At 41.7% G+C, this 26,087-nt stretch overlaps 1 protein-coding gene across 3 annotated transcripts in view; it reads left to right on the top strand.

The window, feature by feature from the left end:
* ASPH (aspartate beta-hydroxylase) overlaps nt 1–26,087 on the top strand; it is a 190,742-nt gene that overhangs the window by 58,263 nt on the left and 106,392 nt on the right. For all 3 annotated transcript variants that reach the window (XM_054984911.1, XM_054984913.1, XM_054984912.1), the window contains 10 exons: nt 1,095–1,262; nt 4,649–4,699; nt 7,917–7,973; nt 18,602–18,646; nt 19,944–19,991; nt 20,869–20,907; nt 21,861–21,914; nt 22,630–22,665; nt 23,517–23,561; nt 24,406–24,456. In XM_054984911.1, coding sequence (XP_054840886.1) covers nt 1,095–1,262; nt 4,649–4,699; nt 7,917–7,973; nt 18,602–18,646; nt 19,944–19,991; nt 20,869–20,907; nt 21,861–21,914; nt 22,630–22,665; nt 23,517–23,561; nt 24,406–24,456 — 594 coding nt within the window. The remainder of the gene's footprint in view (nt 1–1,094; nt 1,263–4,648; nt 4,700–7,916; nt 7,974–18,601; nt 18,647–19,943; nt 19,992–20,868; nt 20,908–21,860; nt 21,915–22,629; nt 22,666–23,516; nt 23,562–24,405; nt 24,457–26,087) is intronic.

Below are 26,087 nucleotides of genomic sequence, written 5' to 3'. Positions count from 1 at the left end.
AGACTGGGGAAAATAAGCTTTTGGCTGTGCCGAACGTTATCTGAGAGTCAGCTCTGATGAGTCCCCCCCACCATAAAAGTTACAGTAGTAGCTGGACCAAACTAGACTGAGCTCTGGTTTAGATTTAAGCCACTGAAGATGTAAATGCAGAGCTTTTTTTCAGCTGGAACGCGGTGTAACGGAGTTCCGGAACCTCTTGAAAATGGTCACATGGCTGGTGGCCCCGCCCCTGATCTCCAGACAGAGAAGAGTTTAGATTGTCCTCTACGCCGCTCAGCAGCTCAGAGGGCAATCTAAACTCCCCTCTGTCTGGAGATCAGGGGGTGGGGCACTGCCGGCGCCAGGGTTTCTGGCGCCTGCGGCAACCCCCCATACACGCTCGCATAGCGCGTGCACCACGGACTGTGAGATGATGTCATCATGCAGTGCAAGCTGGGGGCATTCGCCAGCGGATGGCTAGGGTGGCAGGCGGAGGCTGCCCTGTGCTCTGCACGCCACCCCAGCAGCAGCTCGTGGCTGCTGTGCCCGGCTGGGGGCATGTGGCAGCAGCAGTGGCACGAGGCTGGCTGGCTGCAGCAGCTGCGGGCCAGCCACGCCAACTCCGTGGTGCGCGCCCCCGACACCCCCTCCTGCGCCTCTCCAGTGCCCTCACGCCCTGACACCACCGCCTACCTGGCCTCAATGGGTGCGCCGGCCCTGGGGTGGGGCCACCAGCCATGTGACCATTTTCGCTGAGGGTGATTTAAACATTAAAAACCTCCCCCCTTATTCCAGCTGACCCAAAGTGATGTCATTGTGTGGTCTTGGGAGCGTGCGTGCACTTTGCACATGCCCATGTGGTACCAGGGGCACTACCTCCCGCCAAGAGTTGCCCTCCTGTGCTGGCAACCCACTGAGTTCTACCACCTATTTTCCCAGAACAAAAGCCCTGTGTAAATGTATGCTTTAATTTCTCCCTCTGATGTCAAAAGGACTAAAAGTTACCTCGCTTTAGTCTGTTTTTTTTTTAAATGGGAATAATAGGCAAGCAGTTGAGACTGTTTTGCTTTCTCTTCGGATGCTGCTTACATATTTTCAGTGTCTTTGTTAAAAAGGAGAAACAGATGAAGAGCATGAGCATGAAAGAACTCAATTTCAGCAGGACGAGCATAATGACATACCAGAAGATGCTGTTGAAGTTCCTGTGGTAGAGGAGGACTATGATAGAGAATTAGAAGATAAAATGCCAGATATATTAGCAACACCAGTATCCTTTCAGGAAGGTATCTGCTATATATATTTCTCACAACTATGCAACACTGGGCATTGTTTTCTGATCTATATCAGAAGAATGATTAATTTTTAATATTTTGTGTATCCTGCATTTCCTAGAAGCTTTGCACTGTTATGTATACAAGTCTTCAGATGAGTAAATAACACACAGAACAGGATGTTCTTTAAATGTTTGTAATTTCCTTTATCGAAGTGGAGTCAGTGTGTGTGTTTGAAGCCGTAAATGGTAAAGTGCTAGCATTTGGGAATTTTGCAGTGGCTGAATTTGTGTTTTATGTTAGTGGTCAGAATCTTGATAGGTGTTTGGATTAGTTCATATTACCCCTATGTACGAGTGATTTAGCACACAGTAGACCTGATCCATACACACATATTTGGAGTAGGTTCAGTGCATAGGTATTGTGATTGACCTCAGGCTCATTTCTTAATTATTATTAACCCGTGTGTGATTATCCAATCATGAAGCATTTTTAAAAGATAAAAGACTTAGTCATATTTAGCACATCACAGCAGCCTGCTTTAAGAGGCAGCACTGAGGCCCAGTTTCAGTGCAGTCAGAGGGAGAGTTTACTGATTATGTAAAGACAGTGACATCATACATCTCCTTTACTCCTGGTAATTTCTCCCACTCTTCTAAATGTACTTTGAAAACCTGGTTTTAGCCACCATGTTCAAAGTGAGTATAGGATAATATCTGTGCTGATGATCACATGCAACTCTGATCAGAACAAAAGAAGCCAGAAGGAATTTTAATGTGAAAGGAAAAGAATAGGGAAAAGTGTATCAGTCCCATGATCTACTCCCAGTCTTTAAATTCTGGTCCTAGTGCTTCAGGTAGAAAAAGCATGTATGTAGACAAGTAAAACTTTTGAAAATCCTGAAGCCACAGAAAAATACTTAATTTCCTATTCAACCTAAGCTTCTTTTACTGATTGAACTACATAAAATGCACCATTTATAACTTAGTCAGAATATAAAGTTGTACTATTTGGCATTTTTATAGAATATAAAACTATAAATTTCTTCATTTTCTGTAAGAAAAATTGGAAATATACCCAGAACTTGAAAAAGAGTTGCAAACTGATACACCCTATGCTACTATAGGACATGCATCTTTTTAGTTTTTGCCCTCTGGTAGGTAGGAATAACTAAAGAAGGTAGAAAAATTCTGTAGTAAACTACGTAGATTATTTGAACAGAAACTCTCATAGAGTCACAATAGGTAGGATAGTCAGCACTAGAGGTCGGCACGATCAAAAAAAAAATACCGATCAAGCTGATCGTGGATCGGCACTGGCGACGATCCCGAATTAACTATCCACACCGATCATCTCCCATTTCCGATCCGTGGATCGTGGAGGCAAAAGCGGAGGGGCGCCCTGCTGTTCCCAGCGATACAGGAACGGTGGCTGATGCTAGCAGCATCTGTGTTTGTGTTTGGCTGTCTGTGTTTGGCCATCGGAGCTGCCTATCAGGGTTTGCAGGGATGAGATTGGAGTGCTCATGGCTACAGAACACCCCCTCCCCCCTCCCTCCCTTGGGTGTCTTCTCCCAGCTGGTGACTGCTTTGCTGCTCCGTGGTTGGAAGGAAGCCCTGCTGATCAAGGCAAGCTGGGCTTCCATTCGGGTTTCCAGGGTGACAGGAGGGCAAACACAGCTCAGGCATTCCCCTGGCTCCATTGCAAGGGCAATAGAATGCTGGCGCCTGAGTGTTTGGCTTCCCGATCCGAGCATGATTGCCCCGATCAAGCCCCAATCCAGCCCCCCTCCCGACCACTGGATCGTTGGCTGTGCCCGAGCACGATCTGCCGGGTCCCAATCGCGCGATCGCCATTATCGTGGGGGGTTTTTCAATCGTAATGCGGATCGTGCTGATCTCTAGTCAGCACATTTGGATATTAAGCTGAACTTTATAACACTGAAAAAAGTGAACTTGTTTAACAGTGTATTATCATTAAAACGTCATAACACAGTAATTGTTATCAAATTATTTATAATTCAACAAAATAATTGTGGAAATATTGTGAATGGCTGCAATATAAGAGTTTTTTTCCGTGCTCCCCAGAAGAAAGTCCTTAGAAGTTTTCATGATGTCAGGCAAAGTTTTCTTACCTATACAGAGAAGATATTTCATACTCGCAATAAAGCCCGTTGTGGGAAAAAATACAGTGGGCTCTAGAAAGGGGAGGGCAGGCAGACAGACATTCACACCTCCTCCGTCACTGATCCCAGCTGGATAAAGGTGGGGCGGGGGAGAGCATGGCTACCTCCTCTGCACCTGATTCCAGCTGAGTGAAGGGGCAGTGGGAATTGCCGCCTGCTCCGTGCCTGGTTCCTGCAGGTTGAATGGGCCGATAGCACCAGTGGCTTCAGCAGGACCAGAAAAAATACAGTGGGCTCTAGAAAGGGGAGGGCAGGTAGGCAGACATTCACCTCCTCCATCACTGATCCCAGCTGGATGAAGGCGGGGCAGGGGAGAGCATGGCTACCTCCTCTGCACCTGATTCCGGCTGAGTGAATGGGCAGCGGGAATTGCTGCCTGCTCCGTGCCTGGTTCCTGCAGGTTGAATGGGAGGCGGGCATTGCCTCCTGCTCCACGCCTGATCCAGGCTGGGTGAACGGGGATGGGTGGGCATTGCTTCTGGTCTCAGCCAGGTGAAGGGGGTGGGCATTGCCACTTGCTCCACTACTGATCCTTGCCAAGTGAAATTGAGGGTGGGGATTACTTCCTGTTCTGTGCCTGATCCCAGCTGGGTGAAGACAGGGGATGGACATTGCCACCTGCTCCCCTCCTGCTCCCAGCTGGGTGAAAGGCAGGCGGTCATTGCCACCTGCTCCATGCCTGATCCCGTCCTGGGCTTCCTGCCATGGTGCGCTCTCTGGAGGTCTGGCTGCCTCATCTCAGCTGCCCCTCCACAGCAATGCCCTCTGGTGGCAAACCAGGGTAGGAAGTGAGTTGTCTTGAATACACTTAGCCTTTTATATAGTAGGATGAGGCTTTCTGTAGCGCTCACCCACAATATCCAGTTTTTCCATTGGAATAATTGAAAAAGGCTCAGACTGCTTCATGCTATTCACTTTGAGTGTGAAAAACTTGTCATAAGAAGCATTTTGGTTATTTTAAAAGAAAATTTCATAGGAGTTTCTTTTTAGTACTTGCCCAAATTTTCCAGTTTTTCCAAAAGGCCTGGTGAGGGGGAACCCTTTCCCCCATTTTGAGTTTTTTTTTCTGGACTCTCACAACTCTGAGTGTAAGTTATGTCATTATGTCTGTAAACTAGTAGGTTGGTTTAGTGCCCGATCTGCCTCAAATTTCGCAGTGTTTTCAGCTAACTTTTTAATGTATTCAAAACCAAACCTTTTTTTTAACACTTAGAGCCTGCCAGTGACCATGAAGCAGGAGAACCTGAACTAGCTGAATCTCGTGGTATGTCTTGTTTCTGAGATGCATTGAATATGAAAGTTTTCACTTGAAGACAAGAGGACACACTGAGACAATAGGCTACTCTCTTTTTCATGATCCTTGGAGGCAGGAAATAGGTTGCTGTTTTCTATCATCTGCAAGAATGAAGTGCGCACCCCCTACAGTTTTTTCTTCTTGTCTCCTTGAGAGCACAGGGCTTCTGAAGACCTCCATCATTTTTCTTTCTCCTTGACTTAGAATCATAGAATTGGAAGGGACCTCTAGGGTGATCTAGTCCAACCCCCTTCACAATGCAGGAAATTTACAATTACCCCCCTCCCCCGACTGTCCCAGTAACCCCTGTTCCATGCCCAGAAGATGGCAAAACACTTCCAGGATCCCTAGCCAAACTGGCCTGTGGAAAATTGCTACCTGACCCCAAGGTGGCGATCAGCATTACCCTGTACATGTAAGAAGGCCACGAGAACTAAGCACTGATGTAACCCATTCCGCCCTCCCCCTCACGATCTTCCCAGGTTCACAGAATCAGCATTGCTGTCAGATGGCCATCTAGACTCTGCTTAAAAACCTCCAAAGAAGGAGAGCCCACCACCTCCCAAGGAAGCCTATTCCACTGAGGGACCGCTCTGTCAGGAAGTTCTTTCTATTGTTTAGACAAAAGCTCTTTTGATTTAATTTCAAGCCGTTGGTTCTGGTCCGACCTTCTGGGGTAGTGGAAAACAACTCTGTGCCATCTTCTATATGACAGCCCTTCAAGTACTTGAAGATGGTTATCATATCACCTCTCAGTCATCTCCTCTCCAGGCTAAACATTTTGAACTCCTTCAACCTTTCCTTATAGGACTTGGTCTCCAGACCCCTTACCATCTTCATTGCCATCCTTTGGACATGTTTCAGCTTGTCTATATCCTTCTTAAATTGTGGTGCCCAAAACTGAACACAATATTCTAGGTGAGGTCTAACCAAAGCAGAGTAGAGCGATACCATCACTTCTTGTGATCTGGACACTATGCTCCTGTTTATACAGCCCAAAACTGCATTTGCCTTTTTAGCTACCATATCACACTGCTGACTCAAGTTCAGTGTATGGTCTATTAAGACCTCTAGATCTTTTTCGCACATACTACTGCTAAGACAAGTTCCTAAAAAGCTGCAGCGAACCAGGAGTGCCATAGATCACTTGCAGAAGATTGGAGCAATTGATCCAGTTTCATTGCATCTTAGATGCTCAAGTGCCTACTCAGTCTATTCTCCCAGGGCACTTCTTCCACCTGCGGAGACCTTCCAGTTGAAGGCAATGGCTTTTTGACTCGCCTCAGCGCCTCGAATGTTTACAAGATTGTAGGTGGTGCTAGTGGTGAATCTTCAGTTGAAGGGCGTCCATGTTAACCCTACCTAGATAACCTTCTCATAATGCCCTCAACCAAGACCGAGGCTTTACAAGACCACAATCAAATGGTCCAACATTTGGAAGACCACAGTTTTCTGATAAACCATCTGAAAAGGCTGCTTGTTTTGTCTCAGGAGATCATTGTCTTGGATGCACAACTAAACTCAGTGAAGTATAAGATACTTGTTCGTTTAGTCAAGGGCAGGAGAATCATGGCAGCAGCCAGGTTAGCTTATTGCTTTCAGTCATTGGACCTCATGTTTCTCACTCAACTACAAGTATTAATGATCTTGATGTTTGACACAGTTCCATGGGCCAGTCGTATCTCTTCAATGGGCCATCCTACCCTTTCAGAAATGCATAGCATTCAAGCTTTATTCTGGGGTAGCCTTGGGCCAGCATCTTCTAAGGAATTTGAAATGGAAGACAATAAAGTCACTCCTCATGAGAGGAGAACTGATCCAAGTCTCCAAGGAGGACTGATTCAAATTTCCCCAGGCTTACAATTGGCAACCAATGCCAACCTGTCCTGTTGGGAAGCCTATTGTTTTCTAGGCTGCATCCAGGGCTCTTGGACACTCTCAGAGATCTCCTACAGGCTAAACCTACTGGAATTTAGGGTTATTCCTCTTCCCATCTCCACTTCCAGTGTCAGATAGGTAATCTCATTGTCCAGATGGACAAAAGCCCAGGTAAACCATCAAGGGGGCAACAGGTCTAGGAACCTTCAGCAGGAGGCAACAGCTCTGCTGGTCTCGGGTCAAGATTCATTTAGCCTCTCTAAAGGCAGGTTTCATAAGGTGTTGTATGTGCAGGAGAACTGGCTCAGTTGTCATCTGGACCCTGGAGAGTGGGCCTGAATAGACTTGAATATACGTATTGTTTAAATTATTGATTTTCAACTTACAGATCAGTCCAATCCAAGATGGATATTATAAATGGTTCTATTTTAGTTTCCAGTTTAATTTTCCTTTTATTTTAGAATTAAGCTGCTGCTTCTTAAGAAGGAGTGGAGAAATGCTTGTTGAAACAGGCAAGCCATACAAGCAGCCCATACCAAACTTTGTTTGGGTGCAATGACTCATGCATACACTGTAATGCTAACAGTGTTGTACTGTAGGTGCTGAGCAGCTGTGCTCAGTTGCCATTTATGGGATGGGAAAAACTTGCAAGATGAGATTCTGACAAGATGGATTCTATATACTGCTGTGAACCAAAATATAAAATATGACTTCAACTTTGCGCAAGAGGCAATAAGCCTATGTGAGGCCAAAGTAGAGGTACGTAACTAGAATGTTTTTAGTAATCTGAGGAGTCTTGGGGGGGAAAGAGAAGCAGGGGATAAGAGGAAGGCTACAAAATAGGCTTGTAAGCCCACATCCAGAAAAGGAGGGGGGGAAAAACAGAAGAGCATACTAACTAAAAATCTAAAAGTAAGTCTTATATTAGAAGATGATGTTAAAAGTAGCCATGTTAGCTTGAAATCTTTGAAGATTACTGATCTAAGCAAAACACTGCACTTCAAAATACTTGAGGTCCTTAGAATCTATATGCATTTATTTGTTAATTTATATGGCAAGATAATTATGTGTTAATCATTATTGTCCATCTTAGTTTGTCAAGTTCAGTGCTGTTAGGAATATTCTGTTCTTTTCATGGCTACAATTAAGTAGGATGGTGTTCCATGGAGGACCAATTGTGAGACAATTATACATACAGTTTTCTTTCAATTAATATTGCTTTCCAGAGTGTGGGAAATGTAACTATTCCTGCCTTGATGATGGTGGTGGTTTCTTGTGGCTTAATATGAACAATGTTTTAAATTTTCAGATACACATGAATATGACACAGATATAGAAGAAGGCACATATGAACCACTAGAACCAGGTATGTCTGGTCATGGCATTTATTAATTTAGCAATACTTTATATTGCGTTATGTTTAAACAGGTTATGTTGTGCAGTAATAGAGAGCCTGTAAGGGAAAGACATAGTTTGCCTTTGCTCCAGTAGTACATTCCCATTACATTATTCCAAAATAAATATATTGTATATACATTCGGATGGATTCCCTGGAAAATTTCTGCACATGCAGCAATCCTAGTGGATGCGCTAAAATTGCTCCTTGCTTCTGCTTGCTCTAAGTTAAAGTGATTGTATCCGCACTAACCTTTTTACTTCTGCAAGCCATAGCACAAGATACTTCTTTTGATGCTGTTTCAAGAGAAAATTAAATAAAATCATATAGCCTCCACATTTCATTGCTCCTTATGCATGTAGTTGTTTCATTAAAAGTTATATTGGAGTTGCTGTGCATTGCTGCAGCTCTTGCATTATTGTTTGCTGTAGTAGAATTATGCTCAGTTCATGCTCCTTACTACTTATGGATCACTGGATCCAACCCCTTGTTTTCATTTTAGTTTGTTAAACTTTGTACATGGTCCTGATGCCAACTAATTTTTTAACAAGACTGTATTTTCAACTGAGCAATGCCTGAAGGCCAACAACAGTTGCTGCAACCACTGATTTACTACCATACAAACTCCTTGGAGTTTGGAACTCCTTGGAATCTGAGCTGTTAATTAACATTTACCTTGATTGGCTTTTGAAAGGAGTAAGCGCTGAAGGAGTCAATAAAAGGAAGGTTCTGCCAAATCCTCTCGGGAAGTGAAATAAAGATCCCTTTGCCTTTGTTTCACCTTGAGTTGGCCCTGGTGTGTGTTGGATTTGGTCTCCGGCCTTCACTTTCTTATCTCTAATCTATACAAGGCTTTTCTTATACAAATGTTTTCTCTTCTGTGTGAAAATTTACAGAGTGATCAAGTTTCCCTTTAACTAAAGGGCAATTAAGTTAAAGCAGGATTTCAAAGTTTTGCTTTTGTGGCTCATTCCTAAATACTTATAAATGACTTAACATTTTGTATAAATGTGACATCATAATATAATGCTCTTTATTTAAGCTGTCTAAGCAGTAGAAGCACTGTCTAATGCTAAGTATTATACTTTGTTTAAATCCCAGTGATATCTCATGTTAGTCACCTGTATATGAGGAACAATTTGGTGATTCCCTCTGTACCTCAAAGATTCTATATGTTTGGGGGCATGAGTAGGCTAACCCCCCCGCCCCCCCCCTTAACCAAAGCCCTTTTTGCACAGTTTAAACTGCTGTTTATGAGCATCTTCTACCATCGCAGTGGCTTTGGCATGGTGCCTCCATGTTCCACACAGTCCAAGGCAGTTTTGATTTGGAGTCTTGTTTTTCATTTTAGATGAGCTTTGAAGCCTCGGTGCAGTTTCGGGCTTTCTGGGCTTTGCAATTCATTTCACACTTTTCAAAAAAACTTTGAGCAGGCATAGTAATTTTGCAATGTTGGAACCAATCCCCCCCATCCCTTTATTTGCTGAATGGGCTGTCCCATGCCCACTGGAGAGGCAATGGTGGCAGAGTTCTGGTGGCAGAGTTCTGGGGGAAAACATGTACAGGAACAGGAGGCAGGAACAAGTTTTCTACTTCCTGTCTTCCTAGGGGGAGTCACTCTTTCAGTTTCATTCCTGCCTCAACAGGGAGAGCAGCTTTATCCGTGCGCTGCCTTGCCTTTCAACTGTTTTTCTTCCTTTCCTTCACTTCTGCTTCCCAGAACCTTATTCTTGCCTTGTTTACTCCTTTCTACTCTACCTTTCTACTCTTTCTCCCTGCGTGCCTGCTAGAAGGCTTGCAGGGGAAGCTTTCTCCTTCCTTCCTTCGGCTGTGGTGGCCATTTCATGGCAAGACAAAATCATGGACCAGCAGATCATGCTCTTCCATCACAATAGGATTCCTCTCTGAAGGAGAGTTGGAAGCCCCCCTCACTGCTGCTTCCCAGAGACAGTGGGGCAAACCTCGAGGAAGCTGCAGCTGCAGCCACTCATATCGTGAAGAGACTGGAAGTGCAAAAGGTGCTATTCCTCCCTGAGCAAAGGAAACACAGCAGCCATTTCTGGCCCCGTAAATGAGGGCAACATTGCCAACCAGCTGGGAGGTGGCTATGGAGTGGATTTCTCCACATCCTTAAGCCAGTCTAATGGCGTAAGACCCAGTGTGGGGCAGCCAAGCCGGTCTGAGATTCAACAATCATTCGTGCCTCCTGAGCCCATGGCAAATGAAGGAGGGCTACTCGTGAGTAATGCGATGGAATCGGGACCCGTGGTAGTACCTCAGGGATTCCTAAATGTCATTAGACAAATTTTTTTTTTAAAGCTATCTTATTTTACCTCAGAAAGCCACAGCAGCCACTTCTTGCCTTGCCAATCTGGCAACCTTGCCAACAGACCAGGAGGTGGCTGCGGAGTGGTTTCCCACATCCAAAGCTATCAATAGGTGCAGGACCCAGTGAGAGCACCAGATAGCAATGTCCCAGGGTCCAGTGCTGCTGATGGTCTACTTGTGAGTAATGCTATTGGGTCAGGCACAGCGATGCTATTCCCAGATTTCCTAAACTCAATTACATTAACGGAGACTGCCAATTTTTGTAAGAGTGCTGAGAGAAGAGACAGGCCTCCTTCTGGTCCTTCCTCTAGGCCTTCCACGCCCCAAACAGGGAACTGTGGAAGAGACCATTTCTTACAAAGGAAATCGTAGCAGGCCCTCTGAGGCAGCTAAAAAGGAAACCTATACCAGAAAAAGAAAGGGAAACTGAAACTTATGCAGATAGTGAAGTTTTTTCTCCCTGTTGGTTCCATATATGCCTACACGCCCCTTTTTTCCTCCAGGGAATGGGGCCTGCTCTCCCCAGGGTTCTCAATCTCTTTTAATCAGCTCAGAGTAACTTTATTCTGTAGAAACAAAGAAAAGAGCACAAGGCCTAGCAGGCCTTCAGCCAGCTAATGCAGACATAAGTAAACCCTGGACTGAAGTGAAACTGCTCCCGTTTTTAGTGTCCTGGGACCAACATAAAACACGAAACAGACTCCACAGCATTACTATTACCTGTGCTGAGAGAGTTCTTGCTGCAATTGTGTTCATCCTAACTCTGGAATCTTTTCTGTATGACACCATTTTTAACAAGAGACAGTTGGGTGTTATGGCTGGAGTGTTGGGCTGGGATCTAGGAGATCCAGATTCTCATGCCATTCTCCCTGGGAGATCTGCCTGTGGCCTTGGGCCTGTTGCATTCTCTAGGCCTGGCTTACCTTTGGGTTTGTTGTGTGACTAGAAAGATATGAAATGTTGTATTCACCTTTGAGCCCCCACTGGGGCTGAAAGCTGGGGTTTAGATAAACACAACCATCTTTATACTCAGAAAGGTACCCCAGGGTAAGAAGTCCTTGATGAACAAACTTTCATTGAATTGGCTACTGGCAGGGCCTCTGCTGTAACCCTTAGCAAATATATTCTTAGTTCCAGTGGTCATTGTTATTGATGATGATCTAAGATTAAATCACACCTCATCTCTATTTCACTCTTTGTAGACAGCAAATGCTATAAAATGTTAGTCTATGTGAGAACCAAAATTCTCTGTTGCAATGTTTCCTTTAAGCTACTGAAGAACAGGTCATTATGATCTCTCTGCCATCCCCTTGAAGGGAGCATGAAACGTGTTTAACCCTATCCTAGGGCATAAAGGGTATGGGCCAAAGTGCTTTGAATTGAGGCCATTGATCATCTCTAATAGCAGATTGCATCCTTGTAGGAAAAGATAAAAGCCCAGTGGCTCCCTAAGAACTAATGTTTATTTGCTATGTGTCTTTGTAAGTTCAGTTTACTTTTTCAGATATCTTTGTGTTTCATAGCGACTGTTGCTGTGACTTTACAGAGACTCTGAATTCTTTGGTCCAAATAGACAGCACTCTTGTTACAAGTAAGTGCATTTCTCCTTTCTCATGCCTCCACTTCCCCAGGACAAGGGGGAAAGGAATGTACACCATATTCTTCACAGTGCCAAAAAGAACAGAGATTGGAGAGTGATACTAGACTTAAAGTATTCAACAAGTTCATAAAACTTACGCATCTCAGTTTAGAGACAATAAGATCCATCACAGAATCCCTACTAATGGAGGGCCCATAGCTCAATGGCAGATCACCTGCCCTGCATACAGAAGGACCCAGGTTCATACCCTGGCATCAGTTGTTCATGGATTTCAGGGCTGACCTACACCAAAGGATCATATCTCCACATTCTGATCTTGTCTAGGCACTGAAGATTCCTCCATTTCTGCACAATGGGGCTCCATCTACAGTTCAGAGTGCTTCCATTTGGCCTCTCTTGGGCACTGAGGGTCTTCACAAAGAATTTGATCAACCCAGTGTAAAGCTAAGGGAGGAAAAGCATTAATCTACACACTTACCTGGATGACTTGCTAATCAGGTTAAGCTCTGCATGCCTACAAGCTTACAGTTCCTGATCAACTTACAGAGAAGTTCTTTATAATCCAAACAGTGACTAGAACATCTGGAAGCCCTATTAGAACAACACACAATTTTTTGTTCCTAATTGAAGCAGTGGCAAAGAAGAGAAAGGAGATGTCATAAGGGATCATCAAGGCCAAGTATTTATTGATGACATTTGCGAAACTGATGGGTCTGCTGATTCCAAGTATCGACACCATCCAGTGAGGTTGACTACATACAAGACCCTTACAGACTTCTGAGACCCTTCCAATTACAAATTATGAACAAGAAAAGTCCTTTCATTCAGTTCCCCCTCACAGTAAAAATAAATAAAGTATTTTTTTTTAAAGCCTTGTATGGTGGACAACTTTGACCAGCCTTCTGCAAGGAAAACAACACTTCATTCCAGTAATGGAACAGGTTCCATGGACACCAGTCTGTCCAGATGGGAAGCTGCACTAGAAGATCCACCAGTGCAAGGTCATTAGTCCAGCAGTGAGATGAGACCCTCTCTCAACCTCTGGAGCTTCGGGCAATTTATCTAGCCCTACTACATTTCAGACCACAAATACTAGACAAACATGTTCTAATCAGAACAGACAGCACGTCAACCAATTTCACCAGGTGCTTCCATCCCGAGGCCAAAATAACCGATGCATTGACATCGCAGTGGCCAAGCATTCTGCTGTTTGCCTTCCAACCACTCCGATTCTCCTAAAGCCAATCAGGGAGATAAGAGAACAAAAACAAAAGCAGAAATCATATTGGTAGTACCCTACTGCCCTCACCTCCCACAGCTCTCTGCTCTTCATCAGCTGTCAACACTTCCACCACTGACTTCTCCAATATCTCTGGATATGCTCCAGCGATGCCAAATTCCGCATTCACACCTGGAATAACTACATTTAACTGCATGGAGAGTGAGTGAGACTCTCTCAGCTAGGTTATTCTCAGGAAGTAACCAATATACTACTGGAGACAGTCCATGAACAGGATATATAATGCATCATAAAAAGCCTTCACAGGAGATGCAAAAGAAAAATGGGTTAATGTCATGAATCCAAACACCAGATCTATACTTCCTACAGGTTGGTTATGCAAGCGGTCTCAGAGCCTCAGAGCATCACTGAAGCACACGTCAGCTCACAATCTTAACAACAGTACTGCCATGGTACTAGAGTCTGAGTCTGTCCAGACACCTCACGTATGTAGCTCCCTCTAGTGTGATACTCTGAAGGATTTGCCACTGGTCCACCAATTTCTGACTTGGAAAATGCATACCGTTCTGTATGCTGTTACCGGACACCCCTTTGAGAGCCTGTCAAGGAAATTCCTCTTATGTGCTTGAGGATTTTGTTCCACTCCACAGTAACATCTGCAAGAAGGGTATTGGAACCAGGTACCCCGTCAATTAGCTTGAGCTACATATCTTACACAAAGACAAAGTGGTCCTAAGAACAGATTCTACCTTCATACCAAAAGTGATCTCTCCCACAGATCACTGGAATTATGTTTACTATCAGTTGACCAAATACTTTTCATCCCAAAGAAGAAGTGTGGCATACTCTGGACATAAGACTTATTTTAAACTCATTTCTTTATAGAACAGAGCAAATCTGGAAAACAGCTTCCTTATTTATCTCTATATCCTCACTGAATAAAGGAATGAGGATGTCTAAATCTGCCATTAGCAGTAACCTCAAGGCATGCGTCACTGAAGAACACAAAATTAAAAAACTAGACATGCCAGCTAGGATTACTACTCACTCAATATGAAGTGCTGCACCAGTGCAGCATTTGCCAGACATGCTACAGTTAAGAGCTTTGCAAGGCAGCTACTTGGTCATCTGTATCTACCTTTGTTAAACACTATAAGCTGAACACTTACGACTCAGCTGATGCAGCGTTTGGCAGAAGAGTATTACAACATATCTTATGACCAGATGACAATGACCCACCCAGAAACTAGGGACACTACTCTGGGAGGTCCCATCAAGATGTCCTCCGCCTCAGAGGGAGAACGGACCATTGGATACTCACCGTGAAGGGTCCTTCTCCTCTGAGGAAAGGAAGACATCTTGCCCCTCCTGAAGTCATTGTCTTTTCACTCTCTTCTGCCTGACAAATTTACTTCCTGTCCTGATGTTTCCCCTTAACGTGTTTGTTCTCACCTTTCTCCTTGTTATTCAATTCTAGATTGTCGTATTCATAATTATGATGATATAACTGCTTTCGGAGTTGCAAAAACTGAAAGAAAGGGTGACTCCTACTAGGAAAACAGGAAGTAGAAAACTTGTTCCTGCCTCCCTGACTAGAGGGTGGGAACCCCCCATCAAGATGTCCTCCTTTCCTCAGAGGAGAAGGACCCTTCACGGTGAGTATCCAATGGTCTGTTTTGTGCTTCTTCTACTCTCTCTTTTTGTTTAAAGCCAAGCCAGGAAAGGGTTAAAATGCTGCCACTTCATTCCCTAAGGAAAAAAATACAGAGGGGAACACTGTGTGGTAACAGAGATAACGAATCAAAAGACCCACAACAGTAAGGACTAGCAACTTAACATGAAGTCTACAAAGTACAGCACACAATTATGGTGTAAGTTACTGACCACTTTTATGAACAATATTAATCACAAAGGCCACTAGCCTATTCCTTTTCAATACAAAATGAACACAAGGACTGCACAACAAAAAGTCCACACTCCCCTCCGGGGAAGACGTCCCAAAATTGTCTCTTAACGAAGCGAGTAACTCCTTCTTAATCACAGTGGTCAAATGATGAACACATTCCAATAACCAGCCCCCAGTCGGGAGATTCCGCAAGGAGGACACTAACCCTGCAGGGAGGATGGAAAACCACCGTGCGCTCAACAGGGCACAAGCTGAACTCTTGTTTCGTATCTTCTTTGTCAAGCGCGCTATATACTGGTGGTTGTGCGGTTCCACAAAGCTGCACTCTCTCCTCTAGCTCCGAAATGGATGTCAGGCAGTTTTGGTTTGCAAAGGGCTGTGCAAAACACTGAAAGGGAGGAATAAACAGCCATTTAACCCTTTCCTGACTTTTAAAGCCAGGATAAATGAGCAGTAAGTTACAACACAGGAACATTACAACTCATTCCTGGCTTTGAAAAAAAGGAGTGTGTGTGTGTGTGCATACCCTTGAGGGAGGAAGTAAAAAGCAGTCATTTAACCCTTCCCTGGCTTTTAAAGCCAGCAGGGAATAAACAGCAACATTAGGAATCGTTCCTGGCTTTGAAAAAAAAAATAATAAGAGTGTGTGTGTGTACCCGGGAGGAAGGAAACCAACAGAGAAGCAGCTTTATGACCCTTACCTAGTGTTACTGATAAAAATAATGGAAAAGGAGTTCAGAGAGCTGAGGAGGATGGGAGTGGTTAATTCCACAAAGACCAATCAGCTCCCAAGGAAAAGTAGAGGTGGGAGAAGAGAAGCAGAAGAGGAGTATAAAGTTCACACGGCCATTAATCGGACCAGACCCGACTCAGCAGCGGCTTAAAAATAAAATCATGGTATGTCCGCAGGAGGAAAAATTGGGGATACCACAGATAAACATCGGTACTGTGTCCCATGATTACCTTGCAAGTGTGAAACTCCTGCAAACATGGGAAGCAGAACAGATACTGAAACACTTTAAAGTGTTTCAGTATCTGAAACCCATTTCAGTATCTGAGCCCATTTGTGGGGAGGGCGGGGTATAAATTGGATAAAATAAATAAATAATAAAGTCCCAATACAAAAAGGACCCAACTATTCCATACTCTTGAAGATATTCAGTCCATATCAGTTTGGGTTCTTCTTTTCATGTTGGTTAGTTTACAATCTTACATCTTTCTGCCTGCCTTGGGAGTCTGAGAATGCAGAGATGTGTGAATGATCTAATTTTTCTGGTTTCATATTGGACACTTGATTGCTAGATATGATACTTCATCATTTCAAAATACATTATTTCTGCATCTTAAGAACATTAGGGTGACCACAGTTGGAACTGCTAGCATCAGTCAAAGTATTTAATACCTCTCAGCATAGCTCCTGATTATCTATCTGAGGGTGATAAGAGACAGTGACCTGATGCTAAAGGTTCCACAAGTTCAGCAAAGTGAGACCTGTAAGTGCTATGATTTTAATATACTTTGTGGTTTAATTGCTAAGATAATGGAACCAATTCTATAGGTCTTAACGGAAGGATTACAGCAACACTGGGTTTTAGTTGTATTTGGAAACCGCTTCAGTATTTTAATACCATGAGTTTGCACATAGGAATATTTTTGTAACCAGAGTGCCTTTATTAGGTTAATACTAATACAATATACTTGAACTATGTTGTGCATGTAGGAAACTGTGTCATCCCATATAGGAGATAAAAAATGAAAATAAGGCTTATCTAAACCAGTTTTAGTGCTACAAGAATTCTCTTGAGCTCCAAAGTTGAGATTATTTCAGCAATGCAACATTGCTGAAATTCTACCTAATTGCTAGAATATGAAGCAAGGGGAAGGGAGGTGATTAGTTTTTGAAAATATTTATGTACTTGAATTTCCTAATTCTAGGAAAGTCTAGTTTTTAATTAGAGTTAATGAGAATAGGAAATTTCTAAATCTCAGGTGGTCTAAGCATGTGCTTGGATTAAATAATATGTGAGAGGATGCTTTATTTTATTTATTTCTGTTTCACTATGGGATAGTTTTTAAAATACAAATAATGAGGGGTGTGTGTATCAAATCTATCTACATCCCACCTTACTTGAATAAGGTACAATGAATCAAAAGTTGGAATGGGCGCCAGAGGCTTAGCTTCAGATTTCTTCTAAGCTATTGATTCATTTTGATGAATTTCTCTGTAGTGAGGAAAAGAAAATAAGCACCAGACCTTATAAACCACGTACACATCAGTATATCATCATCATCGTTAGTGTTAGTATATAGATGCAGAGGAGTTAGCCGTGTTAGTCTGTGGTAGCAAAATCAAAAAGAGTCCAGAGGTATGTATCACATTTATTATCCTATCCTTTCCTTTCTGGCCTACATAGGATTTTTGAATACTTCAAAGTGGCCTATGTAGGATTTTTATACTTAAAATAAACCTGTTAAGACTGTAACATTGTGTCTTGGCTAAAGTTGCTGAGGAAGCTTCAATGACAAACAGGGAGCTTAAGCCTGATCTTCAGTGCTCAATATTTTATTCAGTATACCACACAGACTGTCATAGTTAAGTTGTACCTGTTGAAAGACATTAGTTTTTTTAATGTATGAAATGTGATTAAATAAAAGATGCTGAATTTGAGTCTGTTTCTTGAACCTGACTAGATCTCAGTAGTATTCAGTACTCAAAACAAAATGTCTTTTTTGTGCATATTAGGGAGATAGACATTTAATATCTGAAGGGAGCCTCTACTTACAGAAGTAGCAAACTTCAGAATGCCAGTGCTTGGAGGCCATATTAAAGGAGGACCTTGGCCTCTACACTCTGCTGGTCCCCCCCCAGGCAACTGGTTGGCCACTGTGTGAAACATTGTATTGGTCTAGATGGATCACTGGTTTGATTCAGCAGCATCTAATTATGTTTTCATGAGAGAAGCTTCACTTTTGTATACAGAATGTTTTGTAATTGGTATAATCTTTAACCCTATACTGCCAGATTGTAGAACACTGGGAGAGGGAGGATAGTGGGAATATACTGCAGGATTGTTGTTATTAACAACCTCTGGATTGTTGTTGTTGTTAACTGCATTTATAGCCTGCTGAAACTCAAAACAGGTTAACAAAATAAGAACAACAATTCAATTAAACATCAAAGTCTTTCAGTAAATGATGCAGTAGAAGTAGGATTACAGAAATGGATTGCCTTGACATGTATACATTGGTGGTCAAGTTTGTATAGGGGCCTATTCACTTTGAGTCTAAAACATGTAGACTAAAACTGTGATTAGTAGACCATGAAATCAGAGCATATAGACTGCATCACTTGAACTCGCAGGTGTTGGATTCTACATGCGTAGACACATTTGTGCAATTCTAATGCTCAGTATGTGCATGTTGGAAGGCCCAAAGGGAAATGATGAGCTGGTGCCCACCCCATCCCCATTGTGTCCAATAGGAATTTGAATTACAAGTACACTGAGTATGTCTGTCTTTTGTAGATGTTAGTGAACTAACTCTAGAAGATGCTCTAGTGCACGAAACAGGTACCAAACCCTCCAGTTTTTTCTGTTTTTGTATTGTGCTCTTTTATTTTGAATTCCACATAATTTAAAATTCAACCTGTGCTCTGCTTTCCTTTCTATAGCATATCTAAATATATACTGTTAATGTATGTTTTTGCTTGGTTAAAGGTATCCAAAGGGACATCTTTTATCCAACCAGAGGTGGACATAATCAAACCAAGCAGCTTCCCTAATAAAGGTCTGGTCCTGTTAGGATGGCCTTCTTAGGGAAGGGGCAAGTTGCAAACAAAGTGGTTTCTGCCTTTCTCCATTGGGAGGGAGGAAGGGTTGTCAGAGAGTGAAAAAAGAGATTTGTATCACCAGCTGACTCTTAGAAGATATGTAGCATTTTCATTTAAAAGCTAACGAGGGGAAAATAATACTCATAATAACATAATAACATTCGATTTATATACCGCCCTTCAGGACAACTTAATGCCCACTCAGCGGTTTACAAAGTATGTCATTATTATCCCTACAACAAAACATCCTGTGAGGTGGGTGGGGCTGAAAGAGCGCCAGAGAGCCGTGACTAGCCCAGGGTCACCCAGCTGGCTTCAAGTGGAGGAGTGGGGAATCCAGATTAGAGTCCCGCGCTCTTAACCACTACACCAAACTGGCTTTCTATGTGCAAATAAATGTTTCTTATTTGCACACAGACTAAACTCCTCCCTACTGAATCACTGCAGTCAGCCTTCATGCAGTGACTCAATGAAAGCACTCTTAATTATGTGAAGCAGTGTCTGTGGTTGAAGAGAGGGCTTATACGTGTACTTGTGGGAATTGCTTGTCTTTTTCATTTTTCATGATGAAGGAAATGGGTTGGCCTACATGGTACAGATAGTGCAACATGCTGCCTGGCCAGTATGTAAAAGCAACTGGTTATGTCATGAACCAGCAGTCTCATTAGATCGCATTGGTCACTAATGAATATTGCACAGGTACTGTAGTACTAATTTATTTAGTATATTTTGATTCCATGTTGCCTTATGTCCACAGTTCTTCATTCATTGCAACATCTGTTAGTGCTAGCTTGTATCTGCTATCATTACACAAAAGCATAAACCGTTTCCAATGCAAGGATTGCAGTGCTCTTGGGTTTTGTGGCATTCTTAATTGAGCATTGCTCTAGCCAGCTGATTACTACTTACGAGGCTTGTTTGTGGCATTATCTGGCATCTGAACAGAAAACAGGATACAGTTTCTAAGAGAGAACATATAATAGCAGATTTCTTGCATACTTTATAAAATAGACTATTAACACACTGTTTATTTACAGAAACTTTTTCAGAAGGTGAAGAACAGCAAGATTACGTGGATGAACATGGTAATGTTTGATGGCTTTATGACAAGTTTATAAGTGATTGTGCCTATGAGTTGTTCTTAATTGTAGCAAACTAATTTTGTGTAACATAAAAAGCATCTAAAATTCTGAAAATCCCTTTCCTACACATGTTGCATTGTGTGATAGCTACAGATCCAAAGTGCAAGTTGATGAACTGTGGTGTTTATATAAACGATGGGGGTATTTGTATATACTGCAACCATGTGGGTGGCACTGATAGCATTAGTCTTTTAAAACCAGCTAGCTTCCCTCCTCCTTCTGATGTGGTTACCTGCCCTTAATATGTGTCTGGTATTCACAAACATACTGCAGTCACATAGGAATTGTGGCAAAAAATCACTGTGCAGTTGGGTGCTTGCTTCATAATAACCTATCCTAACCATAGTTAGAGGAAGGCCAAGAGTCTCCAGTCTGTTGTCTTCAGACTTCTCCTAAACACCAGCACCTTGTGAGATTGCCAGGATATCCCAAAGTCTGGGAGCCTTACGCCATTTGCTAGCATGTTTTTTGCATTTCTCATTCTCCTCCAATGGCTGAGCCAGAGGCTAAGACTGTGGCAGCTGCCATCAATGAATGTATTTCTTTTCCTTGGAAAAAAAGGGTATTTTGGAACTCCATCTTCGTACACTGCCACCTAATTTTCCACATCACCACAATTAAATAAAACAGATTTTCTGATCCATCCTTAACTAATTGATTGACACAGCTCTTTAGATGTGGTCAGAGCAGTTGCTTCCCTCTTGAGTATTTTGCTGTATCTTACGTAAAGAGAAATTATGACTGTTCCTTTTCCTTCATCGGGTCATAGCCTCTGTGATACTCTCAGCCCTTTAATTGTAAATTATGCATTGTTTTTTAGAAATGGAAAATGAAGATTATATTGAAACTCAGGATACAGGTAAATCAGCTTTCACCTATATATCCAGAAGACTGAAAAATATTGATTCTATTTTAATGGTTTTCCTTTCACTTTTGTGCTCACATAAGTCTGTTGCAACATTTCTTATGCATAGATCATCCAAAGAAATATATTTAATATGTTCTTCTTCAGCTGCAAAACTTAGCATCTGCCACTGATATGTCTCTTATGTTCTGTTTCTGTTTACTTAGTGGGAGAAGCCAGTTCTCTATAGACCTGAAAAAATTGCAGTTGCAGAAAAGACAGAATAAATGTTATTGACTTGCTTTCAATTAGGATAGGCATTGATTTATTTGATGCATCGCTTATAATTATATTCTTGAATAATGACCTAAGTACGCATTATGTATAAATGTGTACAACAGAATAACTGTATTTTTAGAAGAAAAAGTCAGATTGGGAGGAGGTAAATTGGAATGACAAAGAAGCACTAGATTCCCATCCTCCACCCCAGTAGATTTCAAACTAGAGATGCCTCTCCCTGCTTTCTCCTCCTTTTCCTTTTCCCTTCCGCAGTGCCTGGGATACTGTTTTGGCAGCATCCAAGACAAGTCACCAGGTAGTCTGATATCTTAATGGTAAAACATCACCTGGTAAGGGAAAGAGAGGAAACAGCCAGGGAGAGGCAGATGTATTATCTATTGGCTGGCTAGCTGGCTAATGCCAAAGTGCTTATCTATAAAGAGCCAACAGCTGTTAGGGAGATGTTTTTGCTTTCCCTTTTCCCCTGCTCTGCAGATGCGAATTATCCAATAATGCTTATAGTTTTCTAGTCCTTTTCCTGTTTGGAGGAGGGTGCTTGTCTCTGTTCCAGATGCATGTTAGCAAGAGGGTATTTCACAGATTCATCTTCTCTCTCCTTATTTGTGCTGTAGACTGCTGTGAAGACTGTACTAGTTTTTTCAACTGGACTTAGATTATAACTGTTCTAGTTTCAGATGGAGAACCTCTAAGTGAACATTATTATGAATCTGAAACCTTACAAGGTAAAATATATAATACTTATTTGAACTAGAAGAATTGATTATACAACAACATTAAAATTTATTGCTGGAAGTCCATAGATATGCCCTCTATTTGACAGCTACTTCACTAGTTACTCAAGTTCATTTCAACAGGAAAAGAGTCCTGCATGAAAAGCCAGGCTTTAAGCTCAGCGTACAAGCTGTATATCACTGCATGTGATGATTGCATGGGTATGTATTTTGCTGTTTGCTGGGAGGCCAGTCTTTACATCCCATGCAAGTGCACAAAGTGGAATATGCGAGTGCAGCTATTGTACTGTGTGGTCAATATAGATTGCCTACTGTTTCCTAAATAACCATGCTACAGTTTGGATCTTAAGCTTTTCCATGGCTACGATATGTTATAGAGGCAGTCCTTTGTTGTACAGTGTTTTCCTCTGGCATTAAGTGTTTTTTGGCTTATTGAAAGACAGTGGGCCACTAGGGACAGAACCTCCAGAGGAACATACTCCACAGCCAAAGGATTTCCACTCAACATGGTACAAGTGAATCCAAGCCATTTTCACATTTCGACCTTCAGTTGCCTGAATAGATAGAGTAAGTTTTTGCTGTTCCTACTTCAGTTTACGAGATGGTCCAGTGAGATGTTTCCGAAACCTATCTTTGTAAGTATTTTATTGATCTGATTAGCTTTCTTTGTTCAAAGCCTGAGATTTATTTCTCATTATATAAACAGCAGATCCAGTTGACCATACTGAGCAAAGAAATGAAAGTGAGTATAAAAAGCTGTTCCTTTTCTGTTACTGGGTGTGTGTGTGGTCTCAGCAAAGAAATGTAAGAATCATATTGTATTCATTTCCCCCATCTCAGAGAAGCAAGGGAGCTAATTGCGCTTCTTAGCTTTTTAAGCATAGGTTCTGTCACATAAGATAACTTCAGTAGAATATAATTGCTGAATAAATGCAATGGTTTAGAAACATCCAATGGAAGGATAAAGTATTTGGATAGGGTGATCTTTTGGTTCTTGAAGTGGAGGCCCCACCCCAGCCAAGTAAATTCTTTTTCACTAATCTCTTCCCTATTTATAAACCAGTTTTTCCTGAGAAAAGCAAAGCTAGATCAGAGTATGGAAGAATGAGGATGAAAGATGGCTTGGGGGTGGCCTCCTTCCATATGAATCTACCTGGATCATCTTCAGAGGCCTCGCTTTAGGTGCCTCTGCCATCTGAGGCTAGATAGCTTACAACTCAAGAAATGGATCCATACGTAGCTTGGAATTTTGCCAACTAAGGACTTACTTTCTCACCTTCTATAAAAGGGAAGAGGGAGAAGCACAGAGGGAATTCATGTAGAAAATTAGTGCTGGGTTCAGGATTGTAGGAGACTAGTAAGCCAAAGCACCAGCAGTAGACTACCTCAACTTGGAAGAGACAAGGCCTCCAAATTGTGAACTCACTTATGGTGCTCTGTGCAGAATCAGAAGGGGGGAGATGCCTAATTTCACCATCTTAGCTGGTTCTGAGAAAAGTTGCTGTTTAATATATCTCTCTGTTTTTCATAGTTTCTATCGGACACTGCTTTAAAACACATAATTTTATGCTATACATGTTATATTTACCATAGATGAAGCAGATGCTCCAGACTCCATCACTGAACATACTGTGTCAGGTATGTATGAATGGATTGTTCAAAGATACAAAAAATGGTATGATAAAGATATGTTCATAACATTTCTCTAACTAATATAAGTGCTTTTAGCTGTTCACCATATATGTGACATTGGTGTTAGAAGAAGTTTCAACTGATTTGTGAAGAGCAAGAACCCTTTTTCATGTATGGAATAAACAGAATCTGGATTTAGTAATATTTTCTCTTAAGCTCTGGAGGAATTCAGATGCTCTAATTTTTTTTACGTGTTACTTTGACATTTATTTCTTATGGTTATTCACATTACCATAAATAAAAAAAAACAAAATGTGATGATACTGCATTGTTGCACTTTTTATGCATCTATATCATGATGCTTTACTTAAGGGAAAGGGACTGTGGACTATATTACTGTGTATAGCATGTGCTATCTGTATTTATCCTACTATGTAATTTCTGCATTGTTTGACATGCTATTTTAATACATATGGCTTTTTTTCAGATTTCTTCTTGGTCTCAGATTCCGCTATCCTAATCCTATTACTTTGCTTATTAGATGTCCCATTCTGTTGATTTACACTGTATAACCTACCTTGAGTCTCTGGGAGAAAGCCAAACTATAAATAACAGAAATAAAAATAAATAAATTTTGGTTTACATATTGGCATAAGGATAATAGTTATTGTTGAATTCTTAAAACCTGAGATTAAATTTAAATAAAATTCTTGTTGGCAAAACGAAGTGCAGATATAATCTATAGTATATTTTAAATATTTATTTGTTTAGCTGAAGTTGTTGAAAATAAAAATAAGTGCAAGCACATGTAGCTATAGAGTAATGTTTCTCCAACTTTTGTTCATTATAGATGAGAGAGAACATGAAAAAGATCATGCGAGTGGTCAACCTCGTGAGACAGGTTTGTAAAATGTGTTCTTATGCTAATTCTGTACATTTTTATTTAATGGGATGTTCACTTAAATGTGACCTAATGCAAAATATTTTTTTCTGTTTCTCTGACTGTGCATTACAATATGCTTGAATATTTTATTCAATAAACAACTTTTATAAACAACTTTCCTAAGAAACTGGAATGCACATAGCAGTCTATTAGATATTCAAAAGTTTCTGGTTCTGTAGCCTAGCCTAGCGTAATGGGCAGGTAATTTCTCTTGAGGTTAGGAATGCAGGAATCCGCCCATGATCAGGAATCTAGCAGCGAAGAAATGTTATTTTTCTGCAACCATTGAATCAGTAAATTCACAACCATTGGAGTTTAAAATATCTCAACATGTTCTGACTCATACATCTGAACCTTTACAATCTCAGGAAAGGATGATTAGCTGTGATACCTTTGCAAAGTTTTTTGCTGATAAATTAGAAAGAATATACTCTGATATATAATATAGATAAGGTGGAAGTAATGCTTAATACATCATTTGGTCGGCTTATGGGCTATTTTGACCCAGTTACAGTGATAGACTGACAGGATCCTGGTATCTGTAAAGGCCCCACTACTTGTACACTGGACCCTTGCCCATCTTGACTACTAAAACCATGTACAGGACTGCAGAAAGGATCCTTTGTTGTTTATCATAAATCAACCATTAACTTGAAGCACCTTCCCATGACTGCTCAAAGAAGCACTTATTTGCCCTCTACTTAAAAAAAGTTCTGTAGACAAAAATGATATGGCCAGTTATCATCCAGTCTCTAATCTGCCATTTCTAGGCAAAATGATAGAGAGCAGTAGCTGACCAGATCTTGGATAACTCCTACATTCTGGACCCTTTTCAGTTTGTATTTAGGCTCGCCTTTGGGAACGAAGACAGTTTGGTAGCTTTAGTTGATAACCTTTGTCTGAATGTAGACAAAAGCCCTGCTTTTTCATTGCTCTTCATGGATCTAACTGCAGCCTTTGATATAGTAGACCATGCCCACCTGTTGGGGCATTTGAAGGCAAAAGTAGGTATCGGGATGTGTCTTAGACTGCTTTAAATTGTTTATCGTGGGATGTTCTCAAAGAGTTGCCGTTGAAGATCAGCTATCTTCAGTGTGGGAATTAACTTGCAGGGTTCCACAGGGCACGGTCTTATCTCCCACATTATTCAACCTCTTTGTAAAGCCTTTAGGAGAAATCATTTGTGGCTGTAGAATTGGATGTCATCTATATTCAGATGACATCTGGCTTTATATGTTGCTATCCAAAACCCCTGATGATGCAATAGTCTTGAGTTCCTTCCTGACAGCTATGGTCAAATGGCTGAAAGTGAACAAATTGAAACTGAACCATGGTTAGAATGCTAGTAGGGAAAGCTGGAATCCTGAAGGACATTGTTCTCTCCACTTTTGATGGGGTTCATTGAGCCTTGCAGACTTAGTAAAGAGCATAGGGGTTATACTGGATCCAGTACTGCTGCTTGAGAATCAAGTTAATGCAGCTGCAAAAAAAGGCTCAGTCAAACCCAGAAGATGACACAGCCGATCTGGCCACTTGGGTCCATGCCATGGTAATATTGAGTTGAGATTACTGTAAGGCACTCTGTATAG

The sequence above is a fragment of the Eublepharis macularius genome, chromosome 7 (genome assembly GCF_028583425.1).
Source record: "Eublepharis macularius isolate TG4126 chromosome 7, MPM_Emac_v1.0, whole genome shotgun sequence".
Taxonomy (NCBI): Eukaryota; Metazoa; Chordata; class Lepidosauria; order Squamata; family Eublepharidae; genus Eublepharis; species Eublepharis macularius.
Note: the sequence above shows the minus strand (reverse complement) of the source record. Positions and strands in the feature narration are given on the sequence as shown.